General features: G+C 45.5%; 2 gene segments (V, D, J or C); both read left to right on the top strand.

Annotated features, from left to right (window-relative positions):
- Nucleotides 1-10,784: 10,784 nt before the first annotated feature.
- LOC101556507 (immunoglobulin heavy variable 3-23-like) lies at nucleotides 10,785-15,411 on the top strand. The segment is given in 4 exon segments: nucleotides 10,785-10,830; nucleotides 10,932-11,252; nucleotides 15,041-15,116; nucleotides 15,198-15,411. Coding segments are annotated over 4 exon segments (657 nt in total).
- A 10,406-nt stretch (nucleotides 15,412-25,817) lies between these two features.
- Nucleotides 25,818-26,258, top strand: LOC101541582 (immunoglobulin heavy variable 1-2-like). The segment is given in 2 exon segments: nucleotides 25,818-25,863; nucleotides 25,942-26,258. Coding segments are annotated over 2 exon segments (363 nt in total).
- Nucleotides 26,259-26,461: the final 203 nt, after the last annotated feature.

Here is a 26,461-nt window from a genome sequence, read left to right as displayed (position 1 = left end):
TTGGGGGTGTAAGGCCCTGTATAGGTCTATTAGGCCTCTCTCTTCAATTTCTTCTTGCAGACTCGGTGTTTCCTTGTTGAGTTTTGTTCTTGTCAATCTATCTAGAGGCGATAAGGCCATATTGAAGTCTCCGACTACTATTGTGCTGTTAGTGATGTCCTCTTTGAAGTCTGCTAGGAGTTGTTTTAAATATTTAGCTGGTCGTTCATTAGGTGCATATATGTTTAAGAGTGTGATTTCTTCCTGTTGTACATATCCCTTGATAAACAGAAAATGACCTTTGCTGTCCCTTTTAATCTTTTTCAACCTGAAATCTATGTTGTCTGATATTAGGATGGCCACTCCAGCTTTGTTAAGGGGGTTGTTTGCTTGCAGGATTGTTTTCCATCATTTGACTTTGAGTCTACGTTTACTCTGTTTGTTCAGGTGTGTTTCTTGCAGGCAGCAGAATGTTGGGTTTAATTTCTGGATCCATTTTGCCACTCTGTGTCTCTTTATGGGTGTATTTAGGCCGTTGACATTGAGAGAGATTATTGTGATAGGATTTTGTGTCATATTTCTGTGGTATTTGTTGTTTTTATGTGGCTCCACCTTGTCTTACAGCAGCCTCTTTAGACCTTCTTTCAAGTTTGGTTTTGAGTCTATGAAGTACCTGAGCTGTTGTTTATCCGAGAAGTAGTGTATGGTTCCTTCGAGTTTGAGTGAGAGTTTAGCCGGATAAAGTATTCTTGGTGAGGCATTCATTTCGTTGAGTCTTTTCACTATGTCCCACCATTGTCTTCGGGCTCGGAGGGTTTCTTCTGACAGGTCTGCTGTAAATCTGAGGGGTGCTCCTTTGTATGTGATTTCCTTCTTTGACCTTGCTGCTTGCAGAATTGTGTCTCTATCCATAGCATCCATCATTCTGACTATGATATGCCTTGCAGTCTTTTTATTCGGGTCTCTTTTTGCTGATACTCTTCGGACTCCTTGTATCTGGATGCCTGCCTTCTCCAGCTCTGAGAATTTCTTAGCAATGATGTCTTTGACTGTGTTTTTTCACTGGGGTTACTTCCCTGTGGTTCTGGTACTCCAATGATTCTTATGTTGTTTCTCTTGAAGTCATCCCCCAGGGCTCTGATTCGCTCAATAGCCATTTTGAGGTCGTTGGCCATGATTTGTTGTTGTCTATAAGCTTTCTGCAGCTCATCTTCCAGCTCGCTGATTATGTCTTCAGCTGTAGTTATTCTACTTTTGAGGGCATCTATTGTGATTTTTAATTCGTCTACCGATTCCTTTATTTGTGTGACTTCCGTTCGTAGGTTTGAGATTTCTGTTCTCATTTCTTCCTGTATTTTCTTGGTGGACCGTTCCAGTGCTTCATTCATCTCCTCCTTTAGTTTATTGGATGTCTGTTCCATGGTTGCTTGGAGTAGGTCGACTCTCCTCCAGATTTCCTCTCTGAATTGTTTATCTGAGAGGTCGTAGATGTGAGTAGCCCCCATTGATGTTTCTTGAATTTTTTCTTCTCCCTCTCTTGGTGGAGGGGATTTTCGCTGCTTCCTCATATTGTTACGGAAGTATAGAGTTGGAACTTTGTATTTATTCCTTTTTCTTCTTGTGGAAAGAAGGGGCTCTGATCGTGCTAAACTTCCCTTATTAACTGACAGCTTTTATAGTGTCAGACTAAGCTAATGGCTATTTTGCGTGTTTGAGATCGCAAAAGTGAATTTTTAAAGAAATACAAGTACCGATTGAGCTGAGGTAACAAAGAATAACTGTGGCCGCCTTAGCGGCCTCCGCTCTGAGAGGAGGCCACGCCCACTTTAGACCACGCCCACTAAGATACGGGACACGCCCTCAGTGTCTTCCTGAGAGGGCGCGCCGCAGTTAGGGGGCCAGGTCAGGAGACGGGGTGCGGAGGACACGGGGTGGGGCGGCTGCAGGTCTCGGGGAGTCCAGGCGGCAGGAAGCGGGGCACGGGAGGGCGTTATTTTCACTTCTTTTGAGAAATCTCCTTACTATTTTTCACAGAAATAGAACCAAACACTGACATTCCAAACCAACCTTGAAACCTCGTTCCTCTTTGGGGACATCCCAGTCCACACTAGTCATTTCCAGTTTTGATATCGGCCATTCTCGCTGGGCTGAGAGAATCCACCACAGTCCTTCTGACTGAAATTTCCCTGACAGTCAGTGCTGATAAACACTTCTATGCCTGCAGCCCACGGGGATGTCTCCTCTAGCACAGTCTCTGAGCATGCCCCACACCATTTTATAAAGAGGGATTTACAGTCAGGGATTTCCTAGTGTGGAGCTTTATGAGTGCTTGCAGTAACTTAGGTATTAAGGCTGCAGTTATTATGTTTGATGGGCAAACATTTCCTACCTTTTAATCTGTTATTTTTTTACTTCAGTGCAGTTTGCCTTGCCATGTGAAATCCATAAAACTGATTGGCTTTTTGGTTGTATGTTTGTTTGATTTTGCTTTTATTTTTTTACATTTATTTATTTATTTATTTTTAATTTTATTGAATCACCGTGAGATAGTTACAAGCTTTCATGTTTGCGTTACAATTCCACAATGATCAAACACCCACCCCTCTACCAGTGCATGTTCACCACCACCAATATCCGGGTATGCCCCCCTTTCTCTCCCTCCCCCTTCCTCCAAGGCAGACAATATTCCCCATACTCTCTCTCTACTTTTGGGCATTATAGCTTGCAACACAGACACTGAGAGGTCATCATGTTTGTTCCATTATCTACTTTCGGCATGCATCTCCCATCCCAAATGCTTCCTCCAGCCATCATTTTCTTAGTGACCCCTTCTCTATTCCATCTGCCTTCTCCCCTCTGCTCATGAAGCAGTCTTCCAGCTATGGGGCAATCTCCATGGCCCTTGTATCTACTGTCCCTGGGTGTCAGCCTCATGTGATGTTATTCTATACTCCACAAATGAGTGCAGTCCTTCTATGTCTGTCCCTCTCTTTCTGACTCATTTCACTTAGCATGATACTCTCCATGTCATCTGTTTTAGGGCACTCGGGTTGTTTCCATATTTTGGATATTGTGAACAGTGCTGCAGTGAATATGTAGGTACAAATGCCATTTCTACTGTGCTCTTTCGCATCCTCGGATATATTCCCAGAAATGGTATTGCAGGGTCATATGGAAGCTCAATTTCTAGTTTTTAAATAACTGTCCATATTGTTTTCCAGAAAGGCTGGAACAGTCGGTATTCAAAAGAACAAAAGCAACCAGTGATTTTGCTTTTTGATGTGATTTCCAATCAGACTCAAACTACTAATTATACCTCTCAGGGCAATATTGAGAGCTCTGCCTACATTTTCCTCAATGCTCTTAAGGACTTTGGCCCAATCTCCTGGCCATTAATGAACATAAAATTAACTTCTGTAGTTGATGTGAGACATGAGTTCATTGGCTTTTTATTCTTTATTTGTGCACTTTTTTTCAAGCAGCCACTTGCAAACAATTACTGTGGTAGATTGAAGGAATTATCTCTGGGCTCCAGATACCATTCCGGTGTGTAATCATTTATGCATATTCCTATAACAAACACATAGTTTACACAGGACTCAGTGAGGCCCTGTCCAGCACCAGAACCCACCCTGTTCATTCCAACCTAGCTCAGGCCCTGAAAGTCACACTGAGATTATGTTACAGGCATCAGTGGCTGCCTGAAGTTCTAGAGGCTCAGCACTGGTCATATATTGAGAGTAGAGCACAAATCCATGTCCAGATCACGCTGCACCTACATCCCTAGATCCCACGAAGCACCAGGAATAATGAAAACCAAAGAAATATTATGATTTCAATGGATGGGGACCAAATCAAATGAACACTGAGGTACACAAGAACATTCAGTGCTCTCTGTGTAAGGCCTGAGAGTAACAGGTCTCTCAGTGGTCACTGAGCCTAAGAAAACACTGACAGAAGACTCAAAAATCACAGTGAAGAAATGAAGAAGTTAATGAAAATATCATTTTAGGGCTGGAGGGATGGTGCAGTGTGCAGGGTTCTTGCCTTACACGTGGCCATCCAGGGTTTGATTCTGGCATCTCATGTGGTCCTCAAGCCCAACAGAAGCCTACCTCTTGGGTACACAGCTAGGAATAAGCCCTGAACTGGGTGTGGCAACAAAATAAATATAAATAAAAATAGAAAAACATCATTCCAACTACAATAATGGCACTTAAGTATGGACTTCAAGGGGAATGGAAGAAGGCAAAAATGGAATCGAGGGTTGGGGTTCGAGCACTGTGTGTGCATCTTGTTGCTGTGCCTTGTGCTGTAGTGAGCACAACCACACAAACATCTCTCAGGGTAATGGTTTCTGTGCAAGTACCCAAGGCTCATCTTCATGTGGAATGTAAGTCTGAAGGTCCCAAACCCCGTGAATCATCTGAGAAACTACTGGGAGTCATGAGTCCAGTGTCAGTTCTGGTTTGCTTGTGTGCTGTGGAAGCTGGAACCGCACACCAGACTGTGCTTTTTGCACGGAGAGCTGAGGGGAGAGCAGAAAGCTGTGAAGACACGGAAGGGAAGTGTCCTGAGTCCAAACGCCCCGTGATTTGTGTTCTTCACAATTCCACAGCTGAGATTTCACCGACAATCTAGAACGTGTTTGCACCCCGCATGGACGGTGACTTTAGTTTTGTGTGTGTGGTCAGCATGGAACAAGCATTGTGGATTTCCAACAACACACACTCCAAGTGCAGCAAGACACAAGATTCACTGATTTGTGTCTCCCCCCGTCCTGCATGCTGCTCCTCCTGACACACGTTTCCTACATGTAGACAGAAGCTTGAGCTCTGTACAGAAAGTGCTACTAGTTACCTCGTCCCACTTGAGGGCGCCTGTTGGTTCCTTTTCTCATTTGATGAAGGTGACGACTGATCTCTGTATCCCCTCTCTCCCTCCCGAACCCACCCCTGTCTTCTCAACCCAGGACAGTGGTGGCTCCTCTTGGGGTTCTGACGTGGTTGGTGCCAACACTCTTCCCAGGAACGCTGGCTCTTGAGCTCATGCAGCTCGAGGGTCAAAGTGGAGAGGAACAAGGACAGTGTCACCGTTTGGGGCTTCTCTTCCTTCTATCTCACCGTACAATGCCCAGGGGATACCATGCCAAGTCTGTAGACCACTGGGGACAGGGGGACAGAAGGAGGGTCAGCTCTGTCAAGCACATGCCCCCAAGCCAGTTTCCCCGTGCCAACACCAGGAACTCCCAGCCCCATCTGCTTGAGGTGACAGCGTTTTGGAGAGACATTGGCAAGTGACTTATCCCAGGAAGGCCCAAATGCCCTGGGCAGAGATCTTTTGATCCTGGGCAGGGGTTGGGGAGCAGACAGAGTCCCTGCTGTGCCAAAGCCCCAGCACTCGACCCACCCATAACTGTCTCTCACCCTGCCAGAAAATGGCTCGACTTCAGGATTGATCTCAGAGAAACCAGAGAATCACCTGCACCTGAGGGTCTCAGCTCAAAACCCTGAGGCCTGCCTCCAACTATGTAGCTGTGCAACAGACCCGAACTTCACAGGGCTGCCAGCCAAGGAGAAGAGTGGAAATTAGATGGGAACATTGAGTGGAAGCCCACTGGGCTCATGATAGAAACACTACCACAGAAGGCCCAAGTGCACCTCACAGCTCAGGAATACTCAGATCAGGATTGTAGCAACACCATTAGGAGACAGATGCTGTAACAAGCAGTGTAAAGTCAATTACTATGTGCTGCTCAGGGTGTCGGCTGGAGGGGTGGGGAACTGGGGACGTTGGTGACAGGAAGAGAAGATTGGTGGTGGGATGGTGTTGGCATGTTAAATACCTGGAACAACTGTATGGTGAAGAACTTTCTAAATCACAGTGTTTAAAGTAAGAAATGAGAGAGAGCTAGAGAGAGACAGAGACAGAGAGACAGAGACAGACAGAGAAAGAGACAGAGACAGAGATAACAGAGTTTCCATCAGTGATCGAGTATGAGCAGGTCAGTTCAGACTGAGCTTGTGCTGGGGTCTGCAGTGACAAGGGGGTCTGGGGAAAGGGTCTGTCAGACGCCCCTTAGTCATCTCCAGAAATACACTCCTCCCGGGACACTTGTTCCACTTCAGTGGCATTGAATGTCACCCACTGCGGAGGCACCTGATGGGACAACAGAACCGACTGTGGCACTGGTGGAGGGTGACAAGGGTGGGAACAGCGGGACCCTGAGCAGGGACACCCAAGCTCTGATGGAGATGAAAGATGTGCAGTTATGGACAGAAGCAGAGTGACCTCAGTGGAAACATTGAGATGTGGCAGTTGTAGGTAATTTTTTTTAATTTAGAAAAACAACAGGTTCCATGAAAAATGTAAAAAAGCATATGGAATTGTTCAAATGTAGTCTATAACAAATGTCTGCTCCACGAGAATACACAGTAGACCCCAACTCCAAAATGCAAATATCAGAGAGCCAGAGTGATAGTACAATTTGTAGTTTTCTTTTCTTGCCCTCGCCAAAAGGAAACATCCCCAGCATCCTGTATGGTTCCCCCCAAAGACTGCCACGAATAATTATTATTAAATAATTAAAATTTATTTTTAAAAAATTGTTCACAATATTTGATTACATTTAATAATCAAACACCAATCGCAGAATCATTACACCTTTCTACTACCATATTTCCATCCTGAATACCAACCCCTGCCCTCAAATCAGAACTTAAATCATTTATTTTGTATTGCTTGTTCTGAATAATCCACAAAAAAGAGACAAAAAAAGGTTCCTTAGAGGAAAGTTTGTGAAGATTGTTGTATTTCACCCAGAAGCTCTTTGGCCCTTGTATAAGAGATTAGTAACATGTTGTTAAAGGTTGAGCCTTATCTGCTTTTATACATTTATAGAGATGTATATATATATATATATGTATATATAAATATATTTAACACTAAGATCGGTTGTCTTCTACTTTAAACCCCATGAAATGAGGTGTGCTACTCTTGGTATATTGGTGGGATACAGTGTGACATGTCCAGGGACAGACTGGCTCTTGAGTGATACCCGTCCAAGCATGTGGAGAGCGGCCTTGAGCGTGGTGGCAGTTGAGTTCTGGAGGGTCTCGGCTGCTGGGGATTGCTCACTTGGGGCTGAAGGGGCCTCACCCGGCACCCCTTCGGGTTGCCCGGAATAAAATGGCCATTGCCAGGAGTAATTATTGATTGAAAAGCTATGAGTTACCCCCAAACACCACCAAGTGTGGCCCCAAACAAACAAACAAACAAAACCACAAGAATGAAACAGATTTTTTTCTATTAATTATATACTTTGCAAACAGTTATCAGATACAACAATATCATAATTTAATATGGAAAGTAATGAGTACTGGGAAGGGCAGTTTTATTTTGGATATAATTTTAGAGAGAGACTGATATGAAACAAATTTAAGTATGATTATAATTATAGCACAGCATGTAGGGCGTTTGCCTTGCATCCGGCCAACCCAGGTTCAATTACTCCGCCCCTGTCAGAGAGTCTGGCATGCTGCTGAGAGTATCTCACCCGCATGGCAGAGCCTGAAAACCTATCCATGACGTATTCGATATTCCAAACACAGTAACAACAACTCTCACAGTAGAGACGCTACTAGTGCCCACTCCAGCAAACCGATGAGCAATGGGATGACAGTGATACAGTGATAAATGGTGGTTATATTAAACATATTTTAAACATAAAAACACAAACTATTTTCATTAGAAAATTGAAGTTCAAATGATTGTGATTATTTTAACTTGACTAATACAGATTATTAAAATAAGTGAGGAGCCTCCTATGACCTGTTTCAATGTGTTTCATTACCAAGTGCTCAATCAACCAGACAGGGGATGTGAGTTCAACGCCCCAATGGGACAATGAGATCCAAGGTGAGAAAGTTTCCCCCTATAACAGACTGGGTCACCTCATGCAAATCCCTTTCAGGCTCTGGGGTCAAATGCTCTCTGGGCTGTGGAGCTCACAGCTGTCTCCTCACTCAGGGCTGAGTCTCTGGGGAAGGCAGAGCTGTGCTCAAGAAGATGATTCTGTGGGGTCTTCTCCTCTGCCTGGTGACAGGCCCTCTGGGTGAGTGTCCCTGATATGACAGGGTCTAGGGTAGGGAGTGACTGCAGGGACTGACAGTGACTGATTCTCCTTGTCCCCAGGTGTCCTGTTCCAGGTGCAGCTGCAGGAGTCGGGCCCAGGACTGCTGGCCCCCTCCCAGATGCTCTCCCTCACTTGCTCTGTCTCCAGATTTTCCATCACAACCAGTGGTTACTGCTGGTACTGGATCCGCCAGCCCCCAGGGAAGGGCCTGCTCTGGTTGGGGCCTATATTTATAATGGAGACAGCTGTCCTTCAAGATCCGCGTCTCCATCACCAGAGACACGAACAAGAACCAGTTCTCCCTTCAGCTGAGCTCAATGATCCCCGAGGACACAGCTGTGTATTACTGTAAGAGAGAAACAGTGAGGTGAAGTCAGGGTGAGCCCAGACACAAACCTGCTGGGACAGGCTGGGCTGCAAGGGTCTCCAGGGCCACCAGAGGGCGCTCAGGACTGAAAGGGGAACAAGGACCAGGAGGGGGTCAGGCCCACAAAGGGAATCCTAACAACACAGTAACTAACCCACACTGTACTCAGAGTGACCGCGGGGTCACACAGGGTCCCTGTCCTTCTATAATGGTCTATTCTTCTTGCATCTGATTTTAGTCCATTTGGATCCTTTATAGAGGTCACCTTTATGTATTCACACTTTATAGAGAAAATCTATTTTCTTGAGAAAAAACTGTTTAGATAATATTTAAAGACACTGAATTAAAAGACACTACAAGAAGTATTCCTGTTGATAGATATTTGCCATTCAAATTTTCACAAGATGTCAAATACCCAGCCGATATTCAAGTATACTTATCCTTAATGGGACTTGGAAATTCTACTGGCCTATGAATCAAACATCCATAGTAATCTACCGACAGTGGCCTTGAATTTCACAAGTTAATCTTTTCTTTCTCAGCATTTCTATCTTGTACTGTGGCCCTTTGCTCTCCCTTTGCAGGACTTCCCCATGCGGCCCTTTCTCTGTAAACCAGACTTACTCTAAGGTCTCTGTGAGCTGTGACGGGACTCAGGTGTGAGTGACCTCCACGTGGAGGCAGGAAGGATTCCCTTCTCCATGGGCTGTCTCTGAACACACCCCCCTGGGGAAACTGGTGTGAATCAGGCTGCGCTCATTTCCCAGTGCTCACACTTCCTGTAGCCGATGGTCTGAGGACACACTTCTCTATTCATAGGGGGAATTGGGTGAGTCTGAAGGACCCCCCCCTCGACCACAGGAGGGGGCTGCAGGGGCGCTTCCGACCACCAGAGGGCACTCGGGAGCCACCTCAGAAAAGGCCTCAGCCCCACCAGAGGGCAAAGAGGGTCACCATGTGCTAGAAGCCCACACAGGCCAATATTTTGTCACAACACAGAGACACTCAGCCCCCATCACCCCACACACTTCCATCCAGGCCCAGTTCCAGCGTCTTTCCCAGGACCCTTCCCCATCGCTCCCAGAGCAGCTCCACTTTCAGTGACACCCTCATACCCCCAACCCCCTACCTGTGGTCTGTCCTCTCTGTCCCCAACACTCACCCCACCTGGCCCCCAGAACTGCAATGCCTGGCAGGTGAGTATTAATAAGTACTTTCCTGTTTGTTATTTTTTTGTTATTTTTTGTTATTATTTTTATAGCGTTCTCTGTATATTCATGTAAGATAGAGAACAGCTTTTCCGCATTTTTCTCCGTCTTTCTAGAAAGCTCGTGTGACCTATTTTAAAGGTCCAGGACTGAGAGTAATCCAAGATACCTTCAGGCCTGAGTAAAAACCTATAATATTTCCCTAGAGTGAAAGGGAATTTTTTTTTAGTGAGTCACAGTGAGGGTACAGTTACAGATTCACACCTTTTGTGCTTGTTTTTCCCTCATGCAATGTTCCAGAGCCCATCCCTCCACCAGTGTCCATTCTCCACCACCAATGATCCCAGTATCTCTCCCACCCCCATCCCATCCCCCCCACCTACCCCACCTCTGTGGCAGAGCATTCCAATTTGAGGAGAACGACATTCTTAGGTCAATTCTCTAACTTAGTCTGTCTGAGCTTAGTTCTTACACATCCAAGGGCCTTAGGTAATCGGGATAAATATCTTTGACCCCAGAGATGTTTCCTCTGGGAGAAAGAACAAAGACAGCTGACACAAGGGCTTGCTTCAGTGGATTTTCAGAGGCAAGAGTTCTATTATCCGGTCATTCTGACTTTCTCCTGATTTTAATTTAACTCTTGCTTTCCAAAACATTGGCAATAGTGAGTGACTATTCCTTTTCTGTAGATAGTGGGACCAATTCTTAAAATGTATTTTAAGTATATTGTAAAAACCATTTAACCTTTAATGTGTCATACTATATCATGAAATAGAAAAAATAATGTATACACATTACAGGTTTATATAAAATGAATATTAATAACATCAATTAAATTTGTCATCACATAATAATTCCATACTGAAATAGCAGAGTTTCTGGATCTTTTCCTGGCACAGGCACCCTCAGAATCCCCCACCTGCTCTGGAGTCCTTGTTCTTTCTACAAGTTCAAAGATAACTTTTTATAGAATAGAAGGACATGCAAATAAGACTCTCTCCACAGTGATGAAAACAGCCCAGCCCAGCCTCAGCTCCTGGAGAGGAGTCAGTTCAGCGGTTCCCAGGGGCTCCATCCTGACTCACACAGAACCAACATGGCATGTGGGCTGAGCTGGCTTCTCCTGGTGGCTGTGTTGGGAGGTAACTCATGGGCGACAGAGACACGGAGCATGGGAGAGATGGGAGAGGCAGATCTTCTGTGTGAGGAGAGTTTCCTGACCAGGATGTCTTTGTGTTTGCAGGGGTTCAGTGTGAGGTGCAGCTGGTGGAGTCTGGCTTGGTGAAGCCCGAGGGGAACCTGAGACTCTCCTGTGTGGCCTGTGGATTCAATTTTGGCAGCTATGCAATGGGCTGGGTCAGTCAGGCTCCAGGGAAGGGACTAGAGTGGCTTTCAACCATCAGTCATGGTGGTAGTAAAATATACTATGCCGACTCGGTCAAAGGCCGATTCACCATCTCCAGAGACAACAGCAAGAACACACTCTCTCTGCAAATGAGCAGCCTGAGGGTGCAGGACACGGCCCTGTACTACTGTGTGAAAGACACAGTGAGAGGAATGCACAGTAGGCCCGGACACAAACCACCTGCAGGAGGAAGCAGGGTGAGCTTCAGGGGCGCAGGCCTCCAGGGGGCTCTGAGGACTCACCCCTGAGGAAACGTGGCTCACGACCAGATGAAACATCTTTCTGTAGAGATCAGGACTGACCTGCCCCTCAGCTTTCAGATGACACTAACCCTTCTTGTGGGTTGTGGTTGAGTCCTCCATCCCCAATGTGGACAGTAACGACTTTATCACACTCTCTCTTTTCTGATGAAAAGTTTCCATGATCCTTGACTTCCCTGGGGGCTGAGGGGCACATTGTTCCTTATAGAAATTAGCATGACCCTGTACAGGGATTATCACGGTCTCCTGGTAGGAGTCACTTGGTCAGAAAGAGGAATTTTGGCATGCAGTCATCTGTGTGCTGGCTCCTTCCTTCGGCTCTCAGACACACTCTGTGCCCACTGACCTCTACCCTCTGACCTGCACCCGGGTAGCCTCTACTTGGTCACCCTCCACCTGGGAGTCCTGCTCTGAGACGGGTTGACCTCTTATCCCCATTCACTCACTAAGTGGACATTCAGGTTTTCCTATCCCCTCTACACCCTTCAGTCCTTGTAGAGGAGAGATCAGGTCCTGTGACACGGACAGCACTGACTCCTCCACAGTGAGACAAGAAGCAGGACCCAGAGTATTTGTGCTCTCACTGAGCCCCCATTCTCCCCTCACCCCCAGATATCCCACACCTCAGAGCCCAGATACCCTCCTTATACTGAGGCTCCATACGGAGACCATTGCATATGTGACTCTTAATGATATTCTCATTGTGGTTACACTCAACTTCTGGTCTGCCCCCCCAAGGCAGAAACTTAGGGCTTAGAATCCATGTTTCTCTTTCCCCTCACATGCTGACCACCCCCCCCCCCCCCCGAAGCAGCTCTCCTGGTCTGACGACCTTCCAAAGTCACCTCTTTAAAATCACAAGTGTGAGTCTCAGGCCGGGGCCAAATCCGGCTCGCGTTCCACTAAGATTCGACCCGGGTGGTCATGCTTTTGCATGGCTGCTTTGCTGCTGAACGACCAAGTTCCAGAAGCCAGCTACACTACTTCTGGTCCCAGCAAGTGCTTGAAGCCATGTATTTAGACTGTGAACTAAGCCTTTGCCCCATGCTGCCCCAGGAAGGGGAATGATGCAATTTCCATTATAAATCTCCCTGGACTTAATTACTACAATATAGAATTCCTAAACCGCACTAGAGCCCGTGCGACTTCATATCTCTTTATTCTCATCAATGGAAAACTAATTATCAAATGCTTCCTTGTCAGTAGGCCTGTATTTTTTTTGGGGAAACTCCAACAACAATAGTGATCTGTGTGTTGAAATATGGAATGTAATCAAGGTAAAGAGAAAATGAAGTGAAATTTATCAGCTATGCAGGTGGGGGTGGAGGGGTGAGGGTGGGAGGTATACTGGGTTTTTTTTGGTGGTGGAATATGGGCACTGGTGAAAGATCGGGTGTTTGAGCATTGTATAACTGAGACATAAGCCTGAGAACTTTGTAACTTTCCACATGGGGATTCAATAAAATAAATTTAAAAAAATAAAATCACAAGTGCACCATTAATTCTTTACTTAGGGAACTCGAAGTTCCTTATAAATCATAATTATAAACCATAATTTATTTTTGCTCTTTTTTTGGTCACACCAAGAAATGCACACGGTTTACTCCTGGTTTTGCACTGAGGAGTTACTCCTGGCAGTGCTCAAGGGACCACATGAGATGCTGGGAATCGAATCCGGGTTGGTCACGTACAAGGCAAATACCCTACCCACTGTGCTATCCCTCCAGTCCTGAAAATCATAATATTTTAATTGTTCTACATCTGAAGGAGTGAAACAGCAACAACATGAGTCAAAAACATTAGGGAAGGCTGGAGTGATAGTACAGCAGGTAGGCCGTTTGCCTTGCACGCGGCAAACCCGGATTCGATTCCTAGCATCCCATATGATCCCCCGAGTCACCGCCAGGAGTGAGTCCTGAGTGCAGAGCCAGGAGTCACCCCTGAACATCGCTGGGTATGACCCAAAAAGATAAAAAAAGAACATTAGGGAAAAGAAACATGTTTAATTTAATTAGGTGAAAATAATAGAAAAATTGTTAATTTAGAGTTAAAATTGGTGTGTAAAACTTTCATAATTTTGGTGTGTGATATATTCATAATACAGGTGTGTGAAATTTTTTGATAAATTTAAGAAAGTGTCCTGTTGGTCTTGGTGAAACAGCTTTAGGAAATATTCCCAACATTCCCAGGCACTCCATCATCCTTCCTGAGGTCTTGGGGCCCAGCTCCCCTGGAAACGGCTGACTGTGGAGAGTACAGAGACTGTGCAGGTGGGTTCGGTCTATGAGGATTCACTGTCCCGGCCCAGCAGGTGCTCTGGGACAGAACACCTGGGGACAGACACAGTGAGTCACGTGCTTATACACGAGAGTGTTTATGAATCCTAGAGCCACCTGGTACCTGAGGTGTGTTGTCATCATTCTCAATACTCACGTTTTCTGAATTGTTGTTTGTGTGTCTCTGTGTCTAACCCAGCAGAATTTTGTAGATGCTGCTGAGTGTGTAGATGTCTTGTGATCCTTAATGTTGACTTTTTATTTTATTTTTAAATTTTTTTATAAATTATTTATTTTTTAATTAGTGAGTCACAGTGAGGGTGCAGTTACAGATTCACACCTTTTCGTGCTTGTTTTTCCCTCATGCAATGTTCGAATTGTTGACTTTTAAAACATCAAATTTTAGAGCATATATTCTGGCCCCTTAGATTTAACTCAACACTCAGGTGCTCCATGGAATTAGGGGGTACATGCATGTGACCAGTCTGTGTCTAGGTTCCATGCATTTGGGAGGGGGTGGAGAGCAGTGCCTGATGCCGTTCAGAGCCAATACATTTGTGCCCTTGTGAAATGTGTGAGTCTGAGCACTAAGACCAGGTTCCAGGTGCAAGAGTTTGTGGGTTGAGGACTCTCCAAGATCTCTTATCGGGCACCTGATGGGTCTTGGATTCCTGAATGATGACCCCAATAGCAGAAAAATGAGGTTCACGGTCATATTCTCGGTGCTGAGTTAAATATAGGATGGAGTTAATTGAGGTGCTTCTGGCCAGGCCAACCACACCAGAAAGGTCACTAAGCGAGGCATCTTCCTTGTCCCTAAATAGATTCAGCACCAGTGAGAATGAACAAATCCACGCAAAGAACTACCTTGAATCTCTCAGAGTGAAGCTGCATGAGGAAAAGGGATTTTCATTCAAGGAAAATTACTGAAAAAACACTGTGAAATCTGATTGACATGGATTGGATTTAGCCAATTCAGAATTCACAGGGACAATCACAGTGTCTGTTGGGCCTCAGGATTTGCCTTCACCTTGGGACAACAGGAGCCACCACAGAGGGACACGGAGGGGCAGGGGTCTCTCTATAGGGTAGAGGCCCTGGTTGGGCTGAGTGTGGTCATGGGACTCTCCTCCCAACTGCCGTTTCCCCCTCAGCAATTCCTGTTTCCTGAGAGCTCCTCAGCACATTTCCTGTGCTGGAGGAAGAGGCCTGGATCTGACAGGGCCCCAGGGACAGGCCTGAGTGCTCTGAGCCACAGTCAGCACCTCCTCCCAGGGAGCCCACACACCAGCCTCCCCCGGGTCCCTCCTTTCTCTCCAGAGGCTCCCCCATGCAAATCTGCACTCAGGACCCAGGATTAAAACCACGTTCACAGTCACCCCAACTCGAGCTCCCTCTCCCCCTGACACAGTGTCTGACATCATGACCTCGTGGGAGGAATGTGCATCAGTGTTGGTTCCTCCTCTTTCTGGTGGCAGCTCCTGGATGTGAGTATTCCTTGGACAGAGGCTCCAAGGTGGGCATGGTGTCTCTGAGCCCGTGACTCACTGTGGGTGTCTGTCCCCAAGTGTCCTGTCCCAGGCACAGCTGCAGGAGTCGAGATCAAGCCTGGTGACGCCCTGGCAGATGCTGTCCCTCACCTGCTCGGTCTCTGGATTCCCTATAACTAGCAGCAGCTCTGGTATAGACTGGTTCCACCAGCTTCCTGGAAAGCGGCTGGACTGGATTGGTGGCAGAAATAGTGCAGGGAGCACGTTTTATATTCCAAGTCTTCAGTCCTGAGTCAGCATCTCCAGGGACACCTCCAAGAACCATGTTAACCTAAAACTGAGCAACTCAGTAACTGAGGACACAGCTGTGTATTATTGTGCAAGAGACACAGTGAGGGCAAGTCCCTCTGAACCCAGACACAAACCTGCTGAGGGAGAGAGGGGAGCTGAGTGTGACCACGAGGGGGCGCTCTGCTCCAGGGTCGCCAGGGCTGGGTTCCATTAGCAGCGGGAGAGGGGCCTGTAAGGAGGGCGCTTTCTTCACTCTTTCATTGAAAAATAGCACTGTAGCACTGTCATCCCATTGTTCATCAATTTTCTTGAGTGGGCACAAGTAACGTCTCCATTGTCAGACTTGTTACTGTTTTTTGCATATTAAATATGCCTTGGGTAGCTTGCCAGGCTCTGCCATGAGGGCGAGGTACTCTCAGTAGTTTGCCGGGCTCTCTGAGATGGACAGAGGAATTGAACCTGGATTGGTGTGTACAAGGCAAATTCCCTACCCGCATGCTATCACTCCAGCCCGTTGAAATATCATCACTGTCACTGTATCACTGTCATCCCATTGTTCGTCGATTTACTCGAGCAGGCACCAGTAACGTCTCTTTCCTCTCAGCCCTGAGATTTTATCAACCTCTCCTTACTAGTCTTTTCCAATGATTGGAGGCCCTTTCAGGGTCAATGGAATGAGACCTATCGTTACTGCTTTTGGCATATCGAACACTCCACGGGTAGCTTGCCAGGCTCTGCCCATGCAGGCGGGATACTCTCAGTAGCTTGGCAGGCTCTCTGAGAAGTATGTATATATGTGTTACTGTATTTGTGATATGAATTCGCCACTGGGAGCTTTCCAGGCTCTCTCGTGCAGGCAATAAACTCTCGGTAGCTTGTCAGGCTCTCCAAGAGAGAGACCTAGGCTATTAGATGTATATAATATTTACATATTATATATCACTGTATCACTGTCACCCCTTTGCTCATGGATTTGCTTGAGCGGGCACCAGTAATGTCTATATTGTTGGACTTATTACTGTTTTGGGCACATCGAATATGCCATGCCATGTTTAGCTTGCCAGGCTCTGCCGTGGGGGTGGGATACTATTGGTAGCTTGCTGGTCTCTCATATATATGTATATATATAAATATAATGTATATATATATAAATATAATAGTGCGGCCAGATGCTTCCAGGAGCTTGGTTTTACATTCTCTGGATATTGGTCATTGATTGGATTACACGGGGCCAGGGGCAGTTTCTGGGTGTGACTGCCTAGCTACTGGAAAATGGAGAATCTGGGTGGAAGAGGCCAATTCCCGATCCAAGCAGCCTTGGAGACCTTCGCCCAGGTCGTGCACACCTGGATTCTTCTGCTGGTTCCTTCATGCGTGAGACTCATCCGAATGTGTGGAGAGTGGCCTTGAGGATGGCTGTGGCTGGCTTCTGGAGATGTTCAACTGTTGAAATATATAAAACAAAATTAATAAACCAAGCATATAAATTTCAGTTATAATTTCCTGTTCTGGTACAAATTTGTTTAATCATCTTCCTGTCTAACAGTCCACTAGAGACTGTTCAATCCCATTTGGTAAGGTGTAGCTGATTTTTCTTCCTAATTAGATCATTCCTTTTCACAGAAAGGAGAGATTGCTCCTGTTACCTTCATTATTATCACTGAGGGAACAAAACGACAGTAGTCTGAATGTTGATGCTGAATGTGGATCCCCACAGACCCCCACACTCTGTTGTGGCCTCTGTGCTCGGCCTCTTCTTCCCAGTGATCTGAGCCCCCACACGACTCCTGTCAGGAACCCCAGAGTGTGGTTAGTATGCAGGACCGTTATCATTGGATCCTGTCCATTCTGACGCTTTGTTCTCTGTGTATCACAGATGAATGTGATTATCCGAATTTATCCTTCTCCCTGGACTTACTTCATTTAATCTGGTATTTTTTAATTCCATCCACGTTGCAGCAATCTGTGATATTGTGTTTTCCTGTAGCTGCATAGTACACACTGTGAATATATACCACAACTTCTTATCCATGAAACTGTGATTAAGCATTAGGATTAATTTTATGTACTATCCAGTATATCAAATATTGCACTGAAATTATATTTGCATTTAAATATTACAATTATAATTAAATTATATCTTCTCAAATTGATGTTTTCAGATTTGGGCAATGTTGTCAAAAGTGGAATCACTGGGTTATATGGAAATTCTATTATCATTTTATATAGAAATTTACTAGTGTTTTGCGTTGACATTAAATGAGACAACAATCCACAAGTTAGAATATATATCAGGTAGCCTATCATGAAGAATTAGGGTAGTTTCCATGTCTCTGCCATTATTTTTTTTTTTGCTTTTTGGGTCACACCCGGCGATGCACAGGGGTCACTCCTGGCTCATACACTCAGGAATCACCCCTGGCGGTGCTCAGGGGACCATATGGGATGCTGAGATTTGAACCTGGGTCGGCCGCGTGCAAGGCAAACGCCCTACCCGCTGTGCTATCACTCCAGCCCCCTCTGCCATTATTATAAGCACTACAACAAGCATATATTCACACATTTCTTCTCAAGTAAATGTTTTCAGGTTTTAGTGTAGTTATCTGGGTGAAAACACTTGGTCATATAGAAATTATTTTAGTTAAAGTATTTATTTAATCACCATCAATCACAAAGTTACAAAACTATTCATAATGTGGTAGCTTTGTTTTCACTTTTTTTTTGAGAAACTGCCTTACTATTTTTCATTCATTGGATTAGAACAAAACATTGACATTCCAAACCAACCTTGAAACCGAGTTCCTCATTGAGGACAGCCCAGCTAACACTGGTTGTTTCCAGTCTCGATATCAGTCATTCTCGCTGGGCTGAGAGGATCCACCACTGTCCTTCTGATTGACATTTCCCTGACAGTCAGTGCTGATAAACACTTTCTATGCCTACAGTCAATGGGGATATCCCCTCTAGGCCAGTCTCTGTGCATGTCCCCATAGCATGTTATGAAGGGGGATTTAGTCAGGAATTTCCTGGTTTGAGCTTTGTGAGTGCCATCAGTCACGATCACATGATCACTATCATGAAATACCGTTAATCATCGATTTCTCTAGCGGGCTCCGTTACCTCTCCATTCGTTCTTTCCCTGAGATCTTAGAAGTCTATCTCGACTCGGCTCTCCCAACAATGTCGCACTGGAGGCTCTTTCAGGGTCAGGGAAAAGAGATCCAGCTTGTTACTGGATTTAGCATATGAATACACCATGGGAAGCTTGCAAGGCTGTCCCATGTGGGCAGGAAACTCTCAGAAGCTTGCCAGTTTCTCCCAGAGGGAGAAGTAGGCTACAAGATATCATGCGGGTGCAAAGCGGCCACGCACTTCTGAGAGCTTGCTTTTTTTTTTTTTTTGCTTTTTGGGTCACACCCAGCGATGCTCAGGGGTTACTCCTGGCTTTGCACTCAGGAATTGCTCCTGGCAGTGCTTGGGGGACCATATGGGATGCCAGGGATTGAACCCAGGTCGGCCGCGTGCAAGGCAAACGCCCTACCCGCTGTGCTATCGCTCCGGCCCCCTGAGAGCTTGCTTTTAAGTCTCCCTCTTGATGTTGGCCATGATGGGATTACACACACCTGGGTTTCTCTGCCGGTATCTTCATGCATGAGGCCTGTCCGAACGTGTGGAGAGGAGCCTCGAGCATTGCTGTAGCTAGGTTCCAGTGGCCTTTGGCCACTGGGAGCTCTGCTCGGGGTGGGGAGGGAAGCTGGAGCCCATCCCCTCCGAGGGGCCCCAGGGAAGACAGCCAGGCATGCCGGCAAGAGACTCTCTGCATCACTCTCTTCTGAGAGCTTGCTTTTAAGTCTCTCTCTAGATGTTAGCTGTTGATGGGATTACACACACTTGGGTTCCTCTGCCGGTACCTTCATGCATGAGGCCTGTCCGAACGTGTGGAGAGGCCCGAACATTTTTTCACTGACCCGGTGAGGCGCGTGAGGAGGGGTTTCGAGCCCCAAGGGGCTCTTGCTTTGGCCAAGCACCCAGCCGCACACTGGTCGCGCACAACCTGCTCTGGGGACAGTACCAGGTGGGGAGTTTGACTGGGGCGGTACACCTGTCAAACGGTAATGTAAGTGTTTGACAGGGAGGACAGAAACTTCCCGTGGAGCAGAAGGGCAAAAGCTCGCTTGATCCTGATTTTCAGTATGAATACAGACCGTGAAAGCGGGCCTCACGATCCTTCTGACCTTTGGGGTTTTAAGCAGGTGGTGTCAGAAAAGTATATATCTATATCTATCTATCTATATATATGTATATGTATATATATTATATATGTATGCGTGTGTTTGTAAAAAGGAAATGTATATTTCTAAGATTGGTTTTCTCCTGTTTTGAACCCTGTCAAATGTGGTGCAGTAATCCTGGAGCATGGGTAGAGTATTTGGTTTGAAGTATTGGGTGGTCCCTAGTTTTTATAGCTCCCGAAAGAGAGCAATGCAGAGTCTTTTACCCCCGCGCCTGGCTGTCTTCACCGGGTCCCCTTGGAGGGGGTGGGTTTCAGTTTCCCTCCCTGCCCCAAGCAGTGCCTCCATAGCCGAAGACTTCCGGAGCCCTGTTGCAGCCATGCTCAAGGCCCCTCTCCACACGTTTGGATGACCTCACGCATGAAGGAACCGGCAGAGGAACCCAAATGTGTGGCACCCAGGGCTGAGATCTCCAAGCCTTCTCCGATCAGGACTGTGCCTCTTCCGCCCAGATCCCCCCTTTTCCAATACCTAGGCAATCACACCCAGGGTCTGCACCCGGCGCCATGAAATCCAACCAACAGCCAACATCCAGAGACTATAAGAACAAGTTCCCTCTTATAGACTAGTCCTCCCTCCGGGAGAACCTGACACGCTACCGAGAGTTTCCTGCCCACATGGGAGAGCCTTGCGAACTCCCCGTGGCATATTCATATGCCAAAACCAGTAACAATGATGGATCTCATTACCCTAACCCAGAAAGAGTCTCCAATGCGGCACCATTGGAAAGGACGATAAAGAGTGGCTTCTAAAATCTCAGGGCTAGGACAAATGGAGACATTACTTAGATCGCTTGAGACATTCGACAATCAACAGGATGATGATAGTGTTGACGATGATGATGATGATGATGATGATGATGATGATGATGAGATGATGATGATGATGATAATGATGATGATGATGATGATGATGATAATGATAATGATGATGATGATGATTGGGTGGCTGCAAATGCATCTGAGTGATCTGAATGGGAGATTGACTTCTTTGAAAAAAAATGGATGCTGCCCAATATACTAATAATTGAGCTTTCATATGACCCAGAAATTCTACTCTTGTAATTGACCCCAAAGGACCCAAAGCACTAATTTGGAAATATATCTACAGGCCCATGCTTACTGAATCACATTATTGTATTCACAATAGTCAAATATGAAACAACAGAGTGTCTTAGAATAGTTAACTCGATGGAATATAGTACATCTACACAATGGAATACCATGTGGCACCAGGAAAAATGAAATCATGAAATTTGCTTATAAATTGATGAACTTTTAGAGCACCAGACTGATTGAAATAAGTCAGAAGGAAACACACAAAACTAGAGAGAGATTATGGGGGAAATTGTCTGTCGTGGAGTCAAGGGGAGGATTGGAAAGAGGGTATACTGAGAACATTAGTTTTGGAGAATGTGCATTGGTGGAGGGATGGGTGTTTGATCATTTTGTGAATGAAACTCAAACATCGAAGCTTTGTAACTGTATCTCACCATGATTCAATGAAAAGGGGACAAATATAGAATAATTGCTCTCTTCTATGTGATTTAAACTTTTGTATGAGATCAATAATCTGTGCCAGCAAACAAAGGGACCAGAAGAAATGGTCAATGCTTGGAAGCTTCCTACAAGTGAGTTCGGGAGACGAAGGATAAAAAAGGACCAGCATGGCAGGAATAGATATGATCACTCTGGACAAGGGGTGAAAGTCAAAAGTAAGAAAAGGGACATATATGGTAACCTATATGTATCTATATTGCAATCCATAGACCCCAGAGAGTGAGAGAGGGGGAGATAGAAAGAGAAAGAGAGAGGAGAGAGAGAGAGAACACATACAGGATCCCAGAGATCAATGAAGGGGAAGGATAACTCAAGTGATGATGAACAGATTTTGTGTTTGGATTTTCTTCCTGTCACAATCTTTTGCCATCTCTCTCTCTCTTTCTCTATTTCTCTATCTCTATCTCTATCTCTCTACTTGCAATTCTCTAAGTAAATTTCTTTAGACAATACTATTTTACTTCTATCTCCATCTCCCTTTTCCTATTATTCACAGAGAGACAAAAAGTGGATCTCTGAGTTTTACGTCTTTAGTATTTCACTTGTTCTGCGTGGAAAGATGTTTCCCAGACTTCTAACACGTCTGAGCAGAAACCAAAACTCAAGGATTTTTTCCCATTTGTCAAAGTCCATGTGGTCTCCTGAACATGGCTCTCTCTTTCTCTCCCCTTGCATTTCTCTAAGTAAATTTCTTTAAATAATACTATTGTGTATCACTGAAAAGGTCAGAGTTCAAGGCATATGTGCCATAAAACTTTATTAATTGTATCCTATTCATTTCTAAATTACATATATTTGTCCTACTAATATTGTTATATGATAAACTTGTTGGCAGATGTGTTAGACTCATACTTGGTTTTTGAAAAAGTCTTTATTAATTTATCACAGTCACTGTATCACTGTCATCCCGTTGTTTATCGATTTACTCGAGCGGGCAACAGTAGCATTTCCATTCTTCCCAGCCCTGAGATTATAGCAGCCTCTCCTTACTCATTTTCCCAACGATTGGAGGTTCTTTTCAGGGTCAGGGCAATGAGACCTGTTATTGTTACTGTATTTGGCATATCAAATACACCATGGGGAGAATGCCAGGCTCTTCCATAATTTTCCCTAGTACTACCAGGAATAATACCTGAGCACACCCAAAATCCAAATCACACATCTGGAACTATTATTACAGCAGGTAGGGTATCTGCCTTTCACATGGCTGACTGAGGTTCAATTCCTGGCATCTCGTGATTCCTGTGGTCTGGACCTGGCTCACGATAAGGCTTCTCATTGCCTATACTGTGTGACCTGCAAATGTTATAAATATCCAAATGAGGGAGCTTTCGAGACAGTACAGCAGGCAAAGCCCTTGCCTTTTACTCAGTCAATGCAAATTAAACCCCAGCACCCCATAGGGTCCCATAAGTCCCCAGGAGTGATCCCTAAGCACAAAGCCAAGAGAAAGCCCCGGGCACAGACAGGTGTGACCCAAAATCAAAGCAGGAAAATGTAGAGAAAACATACACATTCTTGAGTCTCTAAACTTCTTGTTTTGGGGTCACTCCTGTGAATAGTGGGTGTCCATGTGGTGCCAGGGGTTGAACAGAGGATTCCCCATACAAAGTACAAGCTCCAGCCCTTAGAGTCATCTCCCAGGTCAAAACTTCTTAGTCTTTTATTGAGAAACCATGATGGACAAAGTTAGTCATGCCTGAGCTTCAGGCATTATGATGGTCCAACATCACCTCACCAGTATCTACTTCCTTCCACCAATGTCCCCAGTTTGCCTTCCACCCACCAGCCTGCCTCTGTAGGGGTCACATTTCCCCCCAATTTTAGGCATTGTTTTATAATACTGTTACTGATGGGGCGTCATGCTTAACACTTTACCACTGTCCAGAACCACCTCTGCTGATCACCCATCATTTAGCAAATTGTAATCTGGAAAATAAGGGTTTTTTTTCCTGCCATACCCACAGGTGCTCAGGGGTTACTCCTGGCTCTGCAATCAGGAATCGCTCCTGGCAGGCTGGGAGGAGACTATCTGGGATGCCAGGGATCATCCTGGTTGTGTTCCAGTCCTGGGAAAATGTTTTAAATAGCTGCTGTGTGACAGGATTTTAGTCTGTTTCCGACCGTTTCAGTGTTTTTGTGACCATAGACCCCTTCTGACCTTGTCTCCTTCCTGAGGCCCCTGGTTCTACAATTCAACCGTCCATTTTCACCCGTGACTACCTTGAAGTAGCCTGGGGGTCCACGTGGGGTATATAAGTAACCCTGTTCTATAAGAAAAAACAAATTATTTGGGGTCTTTTTTTCCTTTGGAGCTTAAGTATGTTTAATCCTAGGTACCAGAAAACAAGAAGCTACAGGCCTAACTCATACGTTTAGTCTTCTCAAGTCTCTGGGAAAAGACTATCTTTACAAGTGTAGGTAAATAGGTGCTAGAGGGACAGGGCATTTGCTTTGCAAGCTGTAAAACAAGGTTCATCCCGGGCATCCCATATTTCCCCCTTAGCACCTCCAGAAATAATTCCTGAGCATCGCAAGGTGTGACACAAAAAGAAACTAAAAAACAAAAAAACAAAACAAAACAAAACAAAAACAAAGGGGGGGAAGCAGACTCAAAAGGCAGGCAAAATCTAATTAAGTATAAAACAGAGTAACTGTTACAAACGTAAGATGCTGGAATGTGTCAATGCTAATACACGGTTTATGAAGTGAGGAAAATGTTATAAACCTAATTGTGGTGATGACTTCACAATTTTCTGACTACACTAAATACCACTAAACTTGGCATTTTCAACGGGTCAACTGCATGGCATGTGAACTAGATGTCAATTCTAATAGAATTAGAGCTTTTCTAATTCTATTAATTTAACAAATCTATTATATTTTGGGGGACAGAGCCATAGCACAGCGGGTAGGCTGTTTGCCTTGCACGTGGTCGACCAGGACTTGATTCCTCCATTCCTCTCAGAGAGCCCAGCAAGCTACCGAGAGTATCCCGCCCACACTACAGAGCTTGGAAGCTAGCCCTGACGTATTCAATGTGGCAAAAACAGTAACAAGTCTCACAATAGAGATGTTACTGGTGCCCACCCAAGCAAATCGACGAACAACGGGACAACAGTGCTACAGTGGTACAATATATTTTTGTTTATATTAAAGTCCTTACTTAAAGACATCTGTATCACTGTCATCCCATTGTTCGTCGATTTACTCTAGCGGGCCCCAGTGACATTTCTATTCCATTCCGTCCTGAGATTTCAGCAGGCTTTCTTTACTCATCTTTCCCAACGATTAGAGGCTCTTTCAGGGTCAGGAGAAAGAGACCTATCGTTACTGTTTTTGGCATATCGAATATGCCACAGGTGGCTTTCCAGGCTCTGCCCATGCAGGCAGGACATTCTTGGTAGCTTGCTGGGCTCTCCAAAAGGTGTAACTTAAAGAATTAAATCGTTTTTTACTATTTTTATTTGAGTGAATTAATATTTATTGTATCACTTTTGCATAATCTCAGCAAAGAACACTCAGTGTCACCTTTTAATTATATATATGTATACATGTGTATATATATATATGTATATATGCTTGATTTGCCAATATTTTCCTACGATGCATTTACCTGAGTCATTCCTGAGCACAGAGCCCTATGTAAGTCCTCACAACTGCCAGGTGTGGCTCAAAACCAAAACAAAAATACCCATTAAAGAATATAACTGATGAACAAGGCTTCTGAAGTGAAGCTCCAGGATTCAATAATGAGTTAGAGATGACAAGAAGCTAAAGCCCCTGAAAACCCAGAGGCTCTCCCTGCAAGGTGGGGACCCAGATGCAGGGGGCGCCAAGTCCCAAGAGCACAGAGTTGCAGGCTAGAAGGGGTGCAGAAATGGGAGAAATGGGTTCAGAGATGCAGAAATCTCAGAAACGCAATTTCCTTCTTCAATATAAATAAGTTTGCTTTTTTCAAAAAAAAGAAAAGCCAAACTTAAGATAAGTATAGGACACAGAAGGATAAATTTTGCATACTTATCAATTTGTGGAGGAAAATTTATCATATTAATAAGGCAATAAAACCTGTATGCAGGTGGTGTTTCTGCAGTTCTTAATATCCCCAATGAAAACCACTGGGGCAATAGGATGGTTTTGTAATCTCATTATAGTATTCCTTGGGGAGTTACAGGATCCCAGAAATAACCTCAGAGCCCAGGTGTGTCCAGATGTCTCCAGGCCATACAGATGTGGGGGCTCGGAGAATGTCCTAAAAGGGCTTGGCCCTCCAGAGGGGAAGCTCTCTGTGCACAGAGTCCTGGGACAGGGCAGGTTTCATCTCCTCAAACAAGGATCCGAACTTAGACCTCTTCACTCCCCTTGAGGATGGACCCGGTGTTTCCACCAGCCCCTTCTCAGGTTGGACCAGGCCTTCAGCTATGAATTCTACCTCCTAATGAATATGCAAATTACATGAGGGACACTTAGTTAAATACAGATGTGTCTGTGTCTTGACAACCTCACACAGCAAGCACACCCACACCTTCAGAAACCCCTGAGTGACGGTCCCCACCATGGACTGGACCTGGAGAATACTCTTCCTGGCGGCAGTGGCTCCAGGTAAGCGTCCCCATTCCTTGGGCTGAGGGAACGGGGCCAGTCAAGTGGAGTCCACCCACTCCTGTCTGCTGTCCACAGGTGTGAACTCCCAGGTACAGCTGGTGCAGTCAGGGGCTGAGGTGGGAAAACCTGGGACATCAGTGAAGATCTCCTGCAAGGCATCTGGATACACCTTCACCAGCTACGTCATGCACTGGGTGCGGCAGGCCCCGGGACAAGGGCTCGAGTGGATGGGATGGCTAAGCCCTAGCAGTGGTAGTGCAAAGTACGCACTGAAGTTCCAGGGCCGACTCACACTCACTGCAGACAAGTCCAAGGACACAGCCTACATGGAACTGAGCAGACTGAGCACTGATGACACTGCTGTGTATTACTGTGCGAGAGACACAGTGTGACAACCACATCCTGAGTGTGTCAGAAAACTGAGGGGAGGCAGCTGTGGCGGGTGAGGAGATGACAGGGACGCTGATCCTCCTGACTTCCTCCTCAGAGAGTCAGTGTCTGAGGCACAGAATTGGGCTCACAGGGCAAGGCGTCATTTGAGGGGAAGGCTCAGAATTTCTCCCTGTCCTTCAGCAACAGCCAAGAGGCAGATGGC

This window comes from Sorex araneus, chromosome X (assembly GCF_027595985.1).
Source record: "Sorex araneus isolate mSorAra2 chromosome X, mSorAra2.pri, whole genome shotgun sequence".
Classification (NCBI taxonomy): domain Eukaryota; kingdom Metazoa; phylum Chordata; class Mammalia; order Eulipotyphla; family Soricidae; genus Sorex; species Sorex araneus.
The sequence above is the reverse complement of the archived record's forward strand: the minus strand, read 5'-3'. Positions and strand labels throughout refer to the sequence as shown.